Source organism: Ptychodera flava, chromosome 6 (assembly GCF_041260155.1).
Source record: "Ptychodera flava strain L36383 chromosome 6, AS_Pfla_20210202, whole genome shotgun sequence".
Classification (NCBI taxonomy): Eukaryota; Metazoa; Hemichordata; class Enteropneusta; family Ptychoderidae; genus Ptychodera; species Ptychodera flava.
In genome coordinates this window covers 16,180,199-16,193,896 of record NC_091933.1, presented here as the reverse complement: position 1 = coordinate 16,193,896, position 13,698 = coordinate 16,180,199, and the positions used below count along the sequence as shown (strand labels likewise).

The 13,698-nt window shown below is 40.3% G+C and overlaps 2 protein-coding genes across 2 annotated transcripts; both read left to right on the top strand.

Annotated features, from left to right (window-relative positions):
* The first annotated feature begins 448 nt into the window (after positions 1-448).
* On the top strand, positions 449-3,531 carry LOC139134978 (somatostatin receptor type 4-like). Its single transcript, XM_070702099.1, has one exon. The coding sequence runs from the start codon at positions 544-546 to the stop codon at positions 1,681-1,683; it is 1,140 nt and encodes a 379-aa protein (XP_070558200.1). The 5' UTR covers positions 449-543; the 3' UTR covers positions 1,684-3,531.
* Positions 3,532-5,904: 2,373 nt separating this feature from the next.
* Positions 5,905-11,464, top strand: LOC139134219 (somatostatin receptor type 5-like). The gene is made up of 2 exons (XM_070701131.1): positions 5,905-6,954; positions 11,273-11,464. Exons 1-2 carry the CDS (start codon positions 5,905-5,907, stop codon positions 11,462-11,464), a joined length of 1,242 nt encoding a protein of 413 aa, XP_070557232.1.
* The last annotated feature ends 2,234 nt before the right edge of the window (positions 11,465-13,698 follow it).

The window sequence follows — 13,698 nt, the reverse complement described above, 5'->3', positions numbered from 1 at the left end:
TTTGCCACCAGAATAATACCTTAGTTTTATCACAAGAGTTTATGCCTCTATCGCCGTCACAACAAAATTGAAGTGTAATTTCTTATGCCAGGTAGAAGATCAATGCAATTTATCGATCTTTTTACATTTGACGTTGATTCAACCTTCCGGTATTGTATGGTGATGCCCCGTATGTTGAAATAACCTTCTCCCCGTTCCGATTGCATACAACAGTGTATGACAACTGTTTGCGAGAGAGAGAGAGAGAGAGAGAGAGAGAGAGAGAGAGAGAGAGAGAGAGAGAGAGAGTACATTTGCACTTACAGAGAAAGAGAAGGTACAGATAGTATATCTTGTCTGAGGGCGCACCTAGTCGAACCCCAAATACATCGGTTAAAGCGTTGCAGCTGTGCTTGGACAAACAACCTGAGGGCACTATCAAAACCAGCACGTCAGTGCGCAGGTCTGAATCAAGCGATGTGACAGCTGATAAAAGCTGCTCGTGTTCGCGTTGAAAGCTTCATTCGCAGAAGGACGTCGAGCACTTGGCATTTTGCGCGAAAGATGGATAGAAACGGGAGTCAGTTGGAAAACATGAGTTTTTTCCAGAACTCTACTCACGACGAGCTGAAACCGCGCCACGATCGCGAGATCTGCGGAGCTGACCCAATAATGTTCAGTATACTCAGTGTAACCATCGGCAGCATCGGCCTCCTCGGGAACCTTGGCTTTATGTTTGTGGTGATGCGAGTCAAATCCATGCAGACAGCGACGAATCACTACCTGATCAACCTGGCCATGGCTGATCTCCTCTACGTGCTAGTCCTGTGGATTTTCCACTTGTGTCTCATGATCAGTGAGGACGGAGCCTGTATCTTTGACACAAGTCAAGGTCTGCGGTGCGTGGTCGGTACGGTGGTAGACACTGCCATCCTGACTTCAAACTTCAGCGTGGCGTTCATCGGGATAGAACGTTACGTGGCCATAACACAGCCGTTTAGAGCACGGCAAATTTGTACAAAGGGTAAAACCATTTACTTCAACATACTCATGTGGATTTTGTCAATAATTATCACACTACCCTCCGCAGTTGCTTGCCTTGCAAATAATCCACCAGAGTCCATCTATATAGCCATATACTTTTTACTCATCGTTTCTTGTTGTGTGAGCCTTTGCACGGTGACTATCCTGTATTCCCTGACGATATACCACTTTAAGAAAACGGCCAAGGCAATGCGAGAAATTAACGACACTCGCCACCGTACCCCAAACCATGACAAAGCAGTAGTTCGGCTTTGCGTTCTGACAACCGTGGTATACTTCGTATGTTTGTTCCCGACAGAGCTGTCGCTCATTCTACGCCTTTCGGTTCAGTACAAGGGGCCTGCTGTCTCTGAGGCTGCTGCGGGCTGTATCCACAACATCTCCATCATCCTAGTGCTGCTTCACTCGGCGGCGAATCCGATCATTTACAACGTAATGAGCTCCAAATACCGCGAAGCCTTCGTCACTGCCCTGGCGTCCTGCTTCAGCAGAAACAGAAATGGTCACCTGGCCAACAGAAGCTATTATTACTCGCGAACTTTGAACACCTCAACCGTAAGGACAGTTGGTCATGACAAGAATCTTATCAACAGAAACACCCAAAAGTGTTACGTTTGTCCTAAAGAAGTGGATGATTATTCGAGAACGACATCGATGTAACATGTCTTGTGTTCCCAATTTAATGATTATAATTATGAGCTTTTGGAAAGAAATCATGACTTTTATGTTTCCGTGTAGCATAATTTTCTGTCTGTAAAGACCGTTCCAATGCCGTTATTGCATGTCAGCGATGACATTCTCCAATGAACACAAAACCCGTCGCTAATGAAGCCAACCTAAACCGCCAAAAGCCAGTACGATGTTTAACCAAGTATTATGTAACCTACCCTATATTCACTTTCAGGTATGTTGTCTACAAAAAAGTACTGATTTATGTTATATATATATATATATATATATATATATATATATATATATATATATATATATATATATATATATATATATATATGTATTTATATTTATATAAACAGTTTTGTGAAGCAAATGTAGATTTATGAATATAGTATCTCCGAAGGACTTGACGGGCTCCTCGACATCAGGTGCACAAGAGCACGTAACTGGTTTCAACAATACAGTCAATGGAATCGTCCTCGCGTGTACGTGTATCTTGTAGGCGCTCTTACTGTCAACTGAAAGCCAAAGATCAGCCAGTCAACCGTAATCATTTCCTTTCCGGAAACAATTATTTTAATATAATTTTAGAGCGTTTCGATATAAATCGAATTACTGAATCCAACCAGACAGGCATGTGAAACGTTGTCGAGATCACGCAATATTTCATACCGCGTAAGCCGATCATTACAAGATCTTGCAGATGTACAGTCTTTGAGATTGTTTTGTTGAAAGTTGTGAGGTTTGGTTTGCTGTACATATCACAGATACGTCCCTCTATTGAGCAAGTAAACGTCGATTTTGCAACTAGCTATTATCAAGATTTGTTGTTTGTAATTTATTGTTGGTTTACTGATTGTAATCCAGTTTTAATTAATTCTTCATGGAAACCAAGAAATTCTCTCTATATATACAAACGCTCTACAGCATATGAAAGTTACTTTTTTTCTGTGGAAATATGTGCGAATGTGATCTTTTGTTCTATGGCAGAGTTGCTTCTGCAAATTTTATTCAATGTTGTATTTCTCCGTATCAAGTCAAGGTCAAGCTACACCATCTTAAAAAGTTTGTTTTAATCAATGCAGATTCGAAAAGGGTTGTAATTCCATGTACACTGTACAGGGAATTACAACCCTTTTCGCATGATGTATGTGTCGATCGAATTGCTTTCTTGGTCTGTAAACTAAATTTATACATCATGTCTAAGATTGCAACAATAGTTTTCAAACACTCGTATCTGAGTATCTCGTCTTCACAGCTTATTGTGTTTCGTTATGGCAATGGAAATTAAAGGGAGGGGTCGTCGCGCTGCCAGGAACCAATACGACCAACGTAAATACTGTATCTAGGGTACGTTGGCCATTGATGAAAGTTAGAACATCTTAACGATGAATATCGTAAATTTAAATATTGCAGCTATGTTGACATGATGCATCTATATATAGTGCATGAAATACATTGTTTGTAAACAAGAAAGTCGCACATGCGCAGTTCCGACGACCCGCTCCTTTTACATGTAACTTCCGATATATTATCAATGTTTTCAAAATAATGACTGGATGATCAAGCCTCACAATTTACTCATTTTGAAAATGTAATGTTTCCACACACTATAGAGGAAGTGTGTCACAAACATAATAGCGCGAAATAGATCTGCGAAACTAGCAGAATCCATGAAGTTTCACTGTATATTTTAAGACCCACTGTAACCTTTTACCAAATGTGCCAGATTTCTTGTGGATATGAAATCGATATTTTCATTGTTGTTTGTATTTCAACCTTTCCTTCCAATGTATGTATATTATATATAGACCTCATTTTATTTAAACCTAAGCACTTCGTAGGTGTAGGCAATTTACTGTAATTAGTTACAAGAACAGGACTTTGATCTCCAACTTACTTCTCACTGAATAATAGTTTTCAATTAATCACGACCCTGCACATGCATGTCAGCTCTACATGAGTATCTCCGGGATATTGGGTACTCCTACAGACTTCAAATCAAAGTAAAAAAAAATAAAATGGCACACTCGTTCAAAGTATGGCTGCGTTTTGTAAATACCGAAGGGTTACGAACGACCTTTAAATCGCCCGTTTGATGTTTTTTTCGCATTGTTTTGAGCTTTTACAACAGTACTGTAAATTCGATCTAATGTTCTGTGTTTACGCTTGGATATGTATACCCATGAGACAGTGTACAAGTTACGGAAGTTATGCGTCATTGGCAAAATGACACCGACGTGATTTCTCTGCTAACTTTTGACCTTTCCAAGCAATAGTGAAATGTGAAGAGTGAAAGTGTTGTCCATTAGTACAATAGTCAATCAGCTAGACGCCTGCTTCAAGGAATTCTTAAAATCAAGCACTTTTTAATGAGAAATTTCGACCAGAAAAGTTTAATCAGTCATCACCTTAACTCATTCTTTCGAGATTTCTTGGTTAACATATTTTACGTTTTACCACTCCGCTTTCGTAAATCAAACTCTTTGTACCATAGAAGACACAGTAATCTTACCTAACACAATAACGGGAAAATACGTATCATGGCACAATTCTTTCAAAAACCACGTAAACCTCCCTTTAATATCGCAATGCTGATCATAACGGATACATTTTCTGACATTGCGACAAACGTGTTTCCAGACGACAAAAGCTCCAAGTTCTTTGAAGATCGCTCAGCCAGTGACCTGAAAAGAAAAAAGTGACATCTATTAGCTGAATTCTACGAAGCAGCTGTGATTTGCTTGCAAAATATGAGAATAGATTATAAGCTTGTACTCTGTATACAGTTATGGGTACCGAAAGTATTTAATCCTCTTTTTACCAGCCTCCATAGACAAACCACAGAAATAGCTACAACTTGGGAGAAAGAGGATTAATTTCTGATAAGGACGTCAATAAGCTTAGAGCTAATGGAAACAAAAATCCCCGAATGCTTTAGATTAGAGTTTGTGCGGTTTCGTCCGAAATCTGAAAACTAAATTGTTTATGAAGTATCGAATGCACCAAAGTGATCCCCAGCAGGGAATGAAGAAGCTGACAATTATTTGAATCCTCAACTCAAAGAGTTCTTGCGATTAGAATGAATGAGCCCTCACTATTGCTGTCGGCACTTCATTGAAACAGATGCGATAAGATCTCATTGGTGTGGACTGCTCTTAATTTAATTTTGGTCCATTACGTCATACTTACGGCAACGTCGGCTATCTGATTTTCGCCTATAGTTTTATCCGGGCTTCTTTGCATATTTGCTTTTCAAGAAAAGCATGATATGGAATCAATCGCCAGTTTTACGTCGTCAAGGACATTTTTGCAGGATTATCTGGTCGTTCAAAGACGCCATGCTTCCTTAAGTCATATCGAAAATATTGACAAGATTAAAGCTTTTAAACGGAAACGGAAGTTAAGTGCAGGTGTTCTGCGCACTGTACCCTGGTTGCAGTTGAATCGGAACCGAATCAGTTTGCTAAAACTGATTACCTATAAGAGGGATTCTTTGTTTTGAACTCGTTTTCCGCCGATTAAAATGCTTTGTGCTACAGTGTATCAAACAAACTGAAATTCTGTGAAAAATTGAGCATAATCAAGTGTAATGTATAAAAGATTTACTGTAACCTTTGAAGTCCGAACAAGGTCATTGACAATGGGGGCTTACCCGGTACAAACTATGCATTTTGCAGGAAAAAGGGCAAAATGTCGCATTCTCATATTCAGAAAGCCTAGATTGTCATATTGTAGACTTCTTCAGTAGGCGACATGTTTTCATATATTCATCTGCATATTTTCATCCTATGTCACTGCCAGATGTTCTCTTCAAGTTGTTTTAAAAAAAGACCTGTCTTTTCCTATGCCGACTGACTTACTTATACTCTCCAGATATGCACATCTAAGCTTAACCTGAATATCGATGCGTCCCTCTACGTTATTGAATGTGATTCAGTGGTTCGCGCTGATACCAGTCGATAAATTAGTAAAGGGTGGAAACTATTTCCACGGTTCAGGTCACGGTTTTAACATCGGAGGGCGCACTATCCAAAACTCATATTGGTATCGATGCTCTGAGAATACAGACTGAATATTCATACAGACGTAAGCCCGATGTCTGCGCAGGTCCAACAAAATACAGTATGCTGACTGGAGGAGGAAGATGCACTGAGTGGTTCTTTCTCCTTTAGAAGTCGAGACTGAGCGACATTGATGTTTAAGATGGAAGGAAACGACAGCATCATTGTGGGAAATAGCATCTCTCTCAACACAACTAATGAAGGTTACACCTGTTGGGCTGACCCCGTTACGTTCAATATTCTTGGACTTGCATTGGGCGCACTGGGTCTATTCGGAAACTTATGCTTTATGTACGTTGTAATGCGAGTCAAGTCCATGCAGACAGCGACGAATCATTACCTGATCAACCTAGCTGCCGCCGACCTCATCTACCTGTTATGTCTCTGTATTGTCTTCGCCTGTGTACTCCTCAGAAATGAAAGCTGTGTCTTTGTTCTGCACGAGGACGCGCACTGCGTCATTGGCATGGTGGTCGACATCGCCGTCTTGACTTCGAACTTCAGCGTGACATTCATCGGCATGGAACGCTACGTGGCCGTCACCAAGCCCTTCCTGGCGCGCCGGCTGTGCACCAAGGGTAAAACGACTTTTTTCAATATCCTCATGTGGATTTTAGCTTTAATCATCAAACTGCCCTCGGCGGTGGCCTGCCACGTTGATGATCCACCGGAGTCGATCTACATCGCCATATACATCATTTTCATCGCTGTTTGTTTCGTGAGTCTGTGCATGGTAACTGTTCTCTACATATTAACAGTTTACCATTTTACGAAGACCACGAAGGCCATGAGAGAAATCAAGGACTGCCGCCACAACGCCCCAAGTCACGACAAGGCCGTGGTCGGACTATGTGTAATGACGACAATTATATATTTCATGTGTCTGTTTCCTAAGGAAGTAACCTTCGTGTTACAGCTGTGCCAGCAACTTGGTGGACAGAGCGTGTCCCCTGGAACCGTAAACTGTATTCACAACACCTCAATCATCCTTCTGATGGTTCACTCGGCGGCGAACCCGATCGTTTACAACGTCATGAGCTCGAGATACAGGCAGGCATTCAGGAGCGCTCTCCTGCCCTGCTACCGGCAGAACTGGTCCCGTCGCCAGGGCGACAAAAGTTATAATTACTCTCGCACAAACGACACATCGGACAAAACGCAGACTGACATGATTCACTCAAGTGACAAACATGTAAGGAAGTATCTCGTTTGTTCAAAAGAAGTTGAGTCGAGCATAAGAATTACTTCGATGTGATTTTTTAAAAATCTAATACTCGTTAAATGTTGTTTTGAGCTTGTTAATTTTCTCTGTACAGTACGGGAGCAAACAAAACATGCATCATTTCTTTTAGCAAGCCTCCTATTTTGTTTGAAATCGTAGGAGTAGCAAGTGGTAAACAATATACTAGCGACATATTAAGTTATATTGGTAAATAACACCAATCACGAAGTCGAGAGATACAGTGTCATGTTGGCCTCGGTAGATCAAATAAGCGGTGTGGGTCGTCGTTTAATCATGTCGAATTGACTCTATTGGTCACGCTACACAATATATTCGTAAAAGCACGTGTACCTAGTATCTCACGCTGTGGCAGAAGGCAGCGCTGTCAGTCAACGTTGACAACAAGTACCCTTCCCTTGTTAAGCAAATGCTTGATGATGATGTTTCATTTGAGAAACCTGATTCTGATACAGTGCCGCTGCTCGCCGGGGGACGGATGTCAAATCTCACATGTACAAACATACCCCTGTACGTATTTAGGATTGTTTTGCTAGAGTACACCAATTTCATTCCCATGTACAGTCATATATCACAAACGTCAATATTTCATTTCTGTGCTTCTTTTTCTCGACTGGGTCAGCGGAAGCAAAGTATTTAACCTGGACAATAACATGTTCTGTATTTGGAATTCTTGTGGTTCAATTTTGTGATAAATATACAACTTAAGATATTTTGATCTAGGTATTCCTCGGATTTTGTTTTCCATTATTATTTTTCAAATGTCATGCATCAATAGAAATGATCTGAACTGTTTTATCTCTGCATGTATTGATTTCCAAACATCCCTCGATATCATACTCTATGGCAAAACATGAACAAAAAGGAATAAAGACACAAAATCTGTTCTTAAAGGAAACTTTATCTTTTGTTTATATGTTTGACTATACTAGGAGACTTTCAACGTCAACAACTTGGAAATGTTATACGAGAAATGTTTTACTTAAGGTAGAACGCGCCTCAGGGACAGATATTCGGACTCTCAAATATCTACAATTCTTTTTCTGATCTACCACTTGTGGCAGCTCATTTCAAAGTTGTAGGAGAAGGAAAAACTTTCACCGTCTTAATTTGTTTTTAAATCTTGAATTTTATTTTTACTCGATAGAGTTAACACAGGGATAGCGGCCATTTTGAATTTCAAATATCGCAAAATTCTGAGTAATTTGTATCGCTAGTTCCAAGCTCGGTGACCACTGATTTTTATTTTAGATTTGGTTAGAGAATGATTGGAAGTTTCATTTAGCAAAGTTTGAGCAAAAGTTTAAGTCTTTCACTTTGGAGACGCTTACTCCCTTAACACTTACGCACTTATGTCATGTTTCTTAATTTGCACCGGTTACTGTAAATCTTCACAACATTTCGCCACTTGGGCTTGAATTCCCACGATTTACCGGAGGTGTAATTCTTCAAAATTGTGGCAAATTTACATTTTCAAGTCTCTTCTGTTTAAATTCAATGGCAACGCCATTCCAGGCACCGCATGTCTCGTGGATTCCTATGATTATGCATGGAATGTCTCACGCAAGGTTGGACAATAGAAAGACAATGTAGTCGAACTTTTATCAGAACTGTAGCTGTAAGTATCGCTTTTCATATTTTCACAGCTTGGATTTAAAACAATGGTGTTGTGACATGTCTCATGCATACTATGTATTAATCATTGTGAAACAAGCGTTGGCAAGTTTTCTTGTCGACAAAGTATTGTAAATTTGGGAGTCGGACTTTGGGAGCCTTGGAGTGAGCATATCTCCAGGCTCTCGGAGCTAAGAGTTGCCCCAGGCAGCCATCAGGCTGACCTGGGGAAATAAAGTTTCGAGCGCAACGTTAATTCCTGTGTCGCCTGATATATATTTACTCCATCTACGCGTACTGTGGTCAGAAGTTCCCCTTTAATCCTGTCAGAACAGCAAGAACATTTTCATTACTATTTGATATGGTGGAGAACTGAAGCCCGGTTGCAATATCGACCAAATGTGGTGTTTGATCGAGCCTCGAGCTGCTAAGCGAGTCGTTCTGCCAAAATCTGAGCTGCATGATTTCCCGAAAACGACGAAAACGAAACCTCTCACAGCAAAGCTGAATGGAATTGCCCGATAGAACTGCGAGAAGCGAGTCGCTCCCGGACACCTGAGTGATATTCCCCGGATGACATAAAGGATGGACAATGCAGAATTCAGACCGAAAAAAAATCACAGGAGAAGGTGATATTTACAGGAGGCAAGCTGAATCATTCAACCCAAGGAAGCTAGCGAAGAACACGTCAAGGTAGATCAACCATGAGAAGATAACAGTATCAACATTTTGAAGGGTGAGCAGATTCGAGATTTGTCGAAGTTGAACAAGAGAACTGTGTATGATCGTTGGAACTGCGTGTTTTGTCTGCGAACTGAATTTGACAATTGTTCGAGGGGTTTTTGTGGTCAAATAGTTAGTATAGCAGACTCGCTTTAATTTCAAATATTGATATTGTTCAACAGAGAAATCTAATTATTTATACTCGTTTGTCTTTATTTTATACGAAGCCTCATCTACGCGGGTTGGTTTGGGGGTTGGGAGTGTTTTTTTTTTATTAAGTGAAGATAATTATAGAGCTACGAGAATTACCGACGCTGCAGTGCTACGCGTAAGACGTCTCCGATACGAAGGGTTGGGGGGTTGGAGAGTTGAATAGTTAGTTTTTGAATTTGAACATCGTCAATATGGTAATCGAGATTGTTCTAGAAACGGATCTCACTGGGAGAAACTTTTGATCACAAACATAACCGCGGACATTGCCCGATACAGCTTGTATACATCTGCTATCAGCACTGCAACACATACATTATTCGATTATTTTCAAAGAACAATGTCATGTTTCTAATTACAAACAAAAAATTGTACTTTCCACTTTATGTTCTTCTGAAATTCTGTACTTCCTTGTGTATTTTGTGTAAATGTAATATTTTGTATTCTATCTATATTTTAGACACCTTTTATAAGGCTTGAGGGCAAGCCTTTGTGGGAGAAAGAACGATGTCATGTTTCTATAATTTGCACCGGTTACTGTAAATCTTCACAACATTTCGCCACTTGGGCTTGAATTCCCACGATTTACCGGAGGTGTAATTCTTCAAAATTGTGGCAAATTTACATTTTCAAGTCTCTTCTGTTTAAATTCAATGGCAACGCCATTCCAGGCACCCGCATGTCTCGTGAATTCCTATGATTATGCATGGAATGTCTCACGCAAGGTTGGACAATAGAAAGACCATGTAGTCGAACTTTTATCAGAACTGTAGCTGTTAAGTATCGCTTTTCATATTTTCACAGCTTGGATTTAAAACAATGGTGTTGTGACATGTCTCATGCATACTATGTATTAATCATTGTGAAACAAGCGTTGGCAAGTTTTCTTGTCGACAAAGTATTGTAAATTTGGAGTCGGACTTGGGAGCCTTGGAGTGAGCATATCTCCAGGCTAGCGCTCTCGGAGCTAAGGGTTGCCCCAGGCAGCCATCAGGCTGACCTGGGGAAATAAAGTTTCGAGCGCAACGTTAATTCCTGTGTCGCCTGATATATATTTACTCCATCTACGTGTACTGTGGTCTGAAGTTCCCCCTTAATCCTGATCCAGAACAGCATGAACAATTTCGGTAGAACTCAAAGTTATATTTATTGTACTTTCTAAGACGATTGAGTCGACAAAGAACTGTAAATGTATAAATTGAGGTTGCTTTCGTGATTAAGGGGTATTCACTGGAGATTCTGTTTTACACAGAGCCCCGTCTCTCACGGAGACCTAGGGTCGGCCGAGATAGGCCGTTCCCGCACGGCACCACAGTCAATAAACCTGGTCAAGTTCCACACCGTACACCTGTTGTCGCCGTATTACTACGTAGCTGCACTCCCTGCCCTTATTTTATAATTATTACAGATGGAGAATCCAAAGTTCCGGTAAGAAGACTGACATTGGGTCGTCAATCACCTCTCGTTGCAAAGCGAGACAGCTCTACCAGAGGAGCGAAAATTCCCCGAGAACATGAAGTATTTTTTTAAAGGAGATATAACATGGTGGAGGACCAAACCCGGTTTAAAAGTCTGCTCGGAAAATCGACCTGTCTCTTGACTGCTAAGCGAGTGGTTGAGCGATCCCCGTAACCAGACAGCAATCCCCGTAACCAGATCTACAAAGTGAGTTGCAGTTTAAAGCTGTTCCCTGAGCGAAGACCGTGTTGTCATCTTACACGAGCGATCCACGAAAATCAGAGGATTCAACGGGACGGCTGCAGCCGCAGACGAATTGAAGAAGATGCCTTACCAAGCGCACTTCGACGCTCAAAGCAGGGCCAAGTCCACTCCAGTCAGCTGTACCAAACCCAGAATGGAATCCGTAGCAAGAAATTTCCGTAGACCAACGTCTCCAAAGATGCCGTACATCTAGCGCCCCGACAACAAGGTAATATTCTAGTTCCACTGCGAAACCAACTTTAACCATGAGATGAAATATTCAACTAAAGAAGCAAACACGAACATTGAACTGTCGGACAATAGTCTGTATTGAACTTGTTTGAATTTAGTTTGTATAAGCTGATAGAGTGTTTTTAAAGTGATACTCTGATTTTTTTCGTCCTTGCCAAAACGCTATAGGATGTCATCAACGTATCTCCATTGGTGAAAATTCTGTTATTTTCTTTTTTACTAAAAAAAAAACCTTTTTAATTTGTGCCTTTTTGTTGGATTTCATCGCAAATTCTTCACACTCCCGACAGCATTTTTTGTTTTGATGAAATGCTCCAGTCATCAACTTTTTAAGCGCGGGGTTTATGTCTGTTAGAGCACCTAAACAAGGTTTTCTGTTGGTTGCCTATTAAGCATTTACATTTTGCGTCTTAGAATGACGATGCCGGTCTTTAGTCGCTGCTCCGATAGGGTTGGTATTGCGCGGGCCAGTCTTTGTCGTTTGAGCACCTTTAAACTGTTGTCATGTCCTTGACTGCAATTGTTTTTGTTCAATGCGCGAGTGTCTATGAATTTGTTCTGTCTCCGATGAATATGACACGAGCTACTTTCAAGCCATTCGTTTCGCGATTCTATTTTTTACTTAGAAACATTCTACCTGAATCTATGTGGCGATATTTTTGGTAGACATTGATCTTTTCAGTGTTTTTTTTTGTTATTTTAAAATGTATACCGAGTAAGTTATGCGTAATTTATAGAGACAGCATTCGATTCATCCAGCGAGATTTCCGATGGCAGAGCGACCAGTCGGACCCTGGGGGATAAATGAAGAAAGCGGCCTTGAGTAGCGAAAAACGCTAGTAATTTATCTTTTCTTTGAATCTGAAGAATGCGTAAGAGTAAAAGAAGTAATAAGTTAGAAACATTATATATGTTGCGAAATACTAGACATATTGCCATATTGCGAAATTTGAGGGTTTTTTTTCTTTGAAGCGTTCAACATGCAGTGTTCGTCAGCGATGATAAATGAATAGGCGTCCGAAAAATGGATAAACGCAAGTAGTTTGTCTAACATACACTGAGAACATGCCGTTTTTTTTTAATCTCTAGTCGCCGACACAATATCACATATAGATTCCCTTTTTTCTTATTTCCTTTTTTTGGCTATATCAAACATTTCACCAATGAGAGAGCGTTCTTGTATATATTCAATCTAGCGTTTTGTATGCAAAGATATATTGTTCTGTATTCGTTTCAATTACGAAGTTTGTCTTTACTTTTCACTGACTATTTTTACGATTGTTGGAAGTTTTACATGCTATTTTCTTGTGTATTTTGATATTTGCCATATTTCTATAATTTTCTCAGTTACCGAAAATTCAATTTCTAGAAAGTCGCTTAAGGAATATTTGAGACGCTTTTTAAGGCTTGAGGGCAAGCCTTTGTGGAAGAATGAACGATGTCATATTTCTATAATTTTCTCATTTGCTGCAATTTTACCTTCTTTAAAATCGCACGGGCGTGAGATTATGTCCCACATATCTTTCAAATTGGCGCGAAGATGCATTTTCACAATTCTTTGTTCTAATTAAATGGCGCCGCCGTTCAGGAACCCGTATAGTATGAATTCTTATGATTATTCATAGATTCCCTTGTGTACAGGGTTGGACAATAGAAAGACGCTGGTAGGGTGCTTTTCATACTTTCACGGCTTGGATCTTAAACAATATTGTTATGTGGGCAAACTGATAACTTGTACATGTTTCTTTTCAAAAGTCGGTAGAACTCAAAGTTATATTTATTGTACTTTCTAAGACGATTGAGCCGACAAAGAACTGTAAATGTATAAATTGAGGTTGCTTTCGTGATTAAGGGTATTCACTGGAGATTCTGTTTTACACAGAGCCCCGTCTCTCACGGAGGCCTAGGGTCGGCCGAGATAGGCCGTTCCCGCACGGCACCACAGTCAATAAACCTGGTCAAGTTCCACATCGTACACCTGTTGTCGCCATATTACTACGTAGCTGCACCCCTGCCCTCATTTAATAATTATTACACACTTATGTTATACTATTCCAAATACATGTATATGCTGAGCGGTTTATTATGACGACTTGTCAGTCAGTTCAACGCAAAAACTGTCTTTCCAATTGTGACCAAATAATCTAAAGCAGAAACCGATGTTTGCCATTGTGCAAAATGAATTTTGCTCACCAC

What these genes read in the sequence shown, in the direction of transcription:
- LOC139134978 (XM_070702099.1), top strand. Translation starts at nt 544, where the DNA reads ATGGATAGAAACGGGAGTCAGTTGGAAAACATGAGTTTTTTCCAGAAC.
- LOC139134219 (XM_070701131.1), top strand. Translation starts at nt 5,905, where the DNA reads ATGGAAGGAAACGACAGCATCATTGTGGGAAATAGCATCTCTCTCAAC. An exon ending in TTCACTCAAGTGACAAACAT is followed by an intron (nt 6,955 to 11,272) that starts GTAAGGAAGTAT and finishes ATCTTACACGAG; the next exon opens with CGATCCACGAAAATCAGAGG.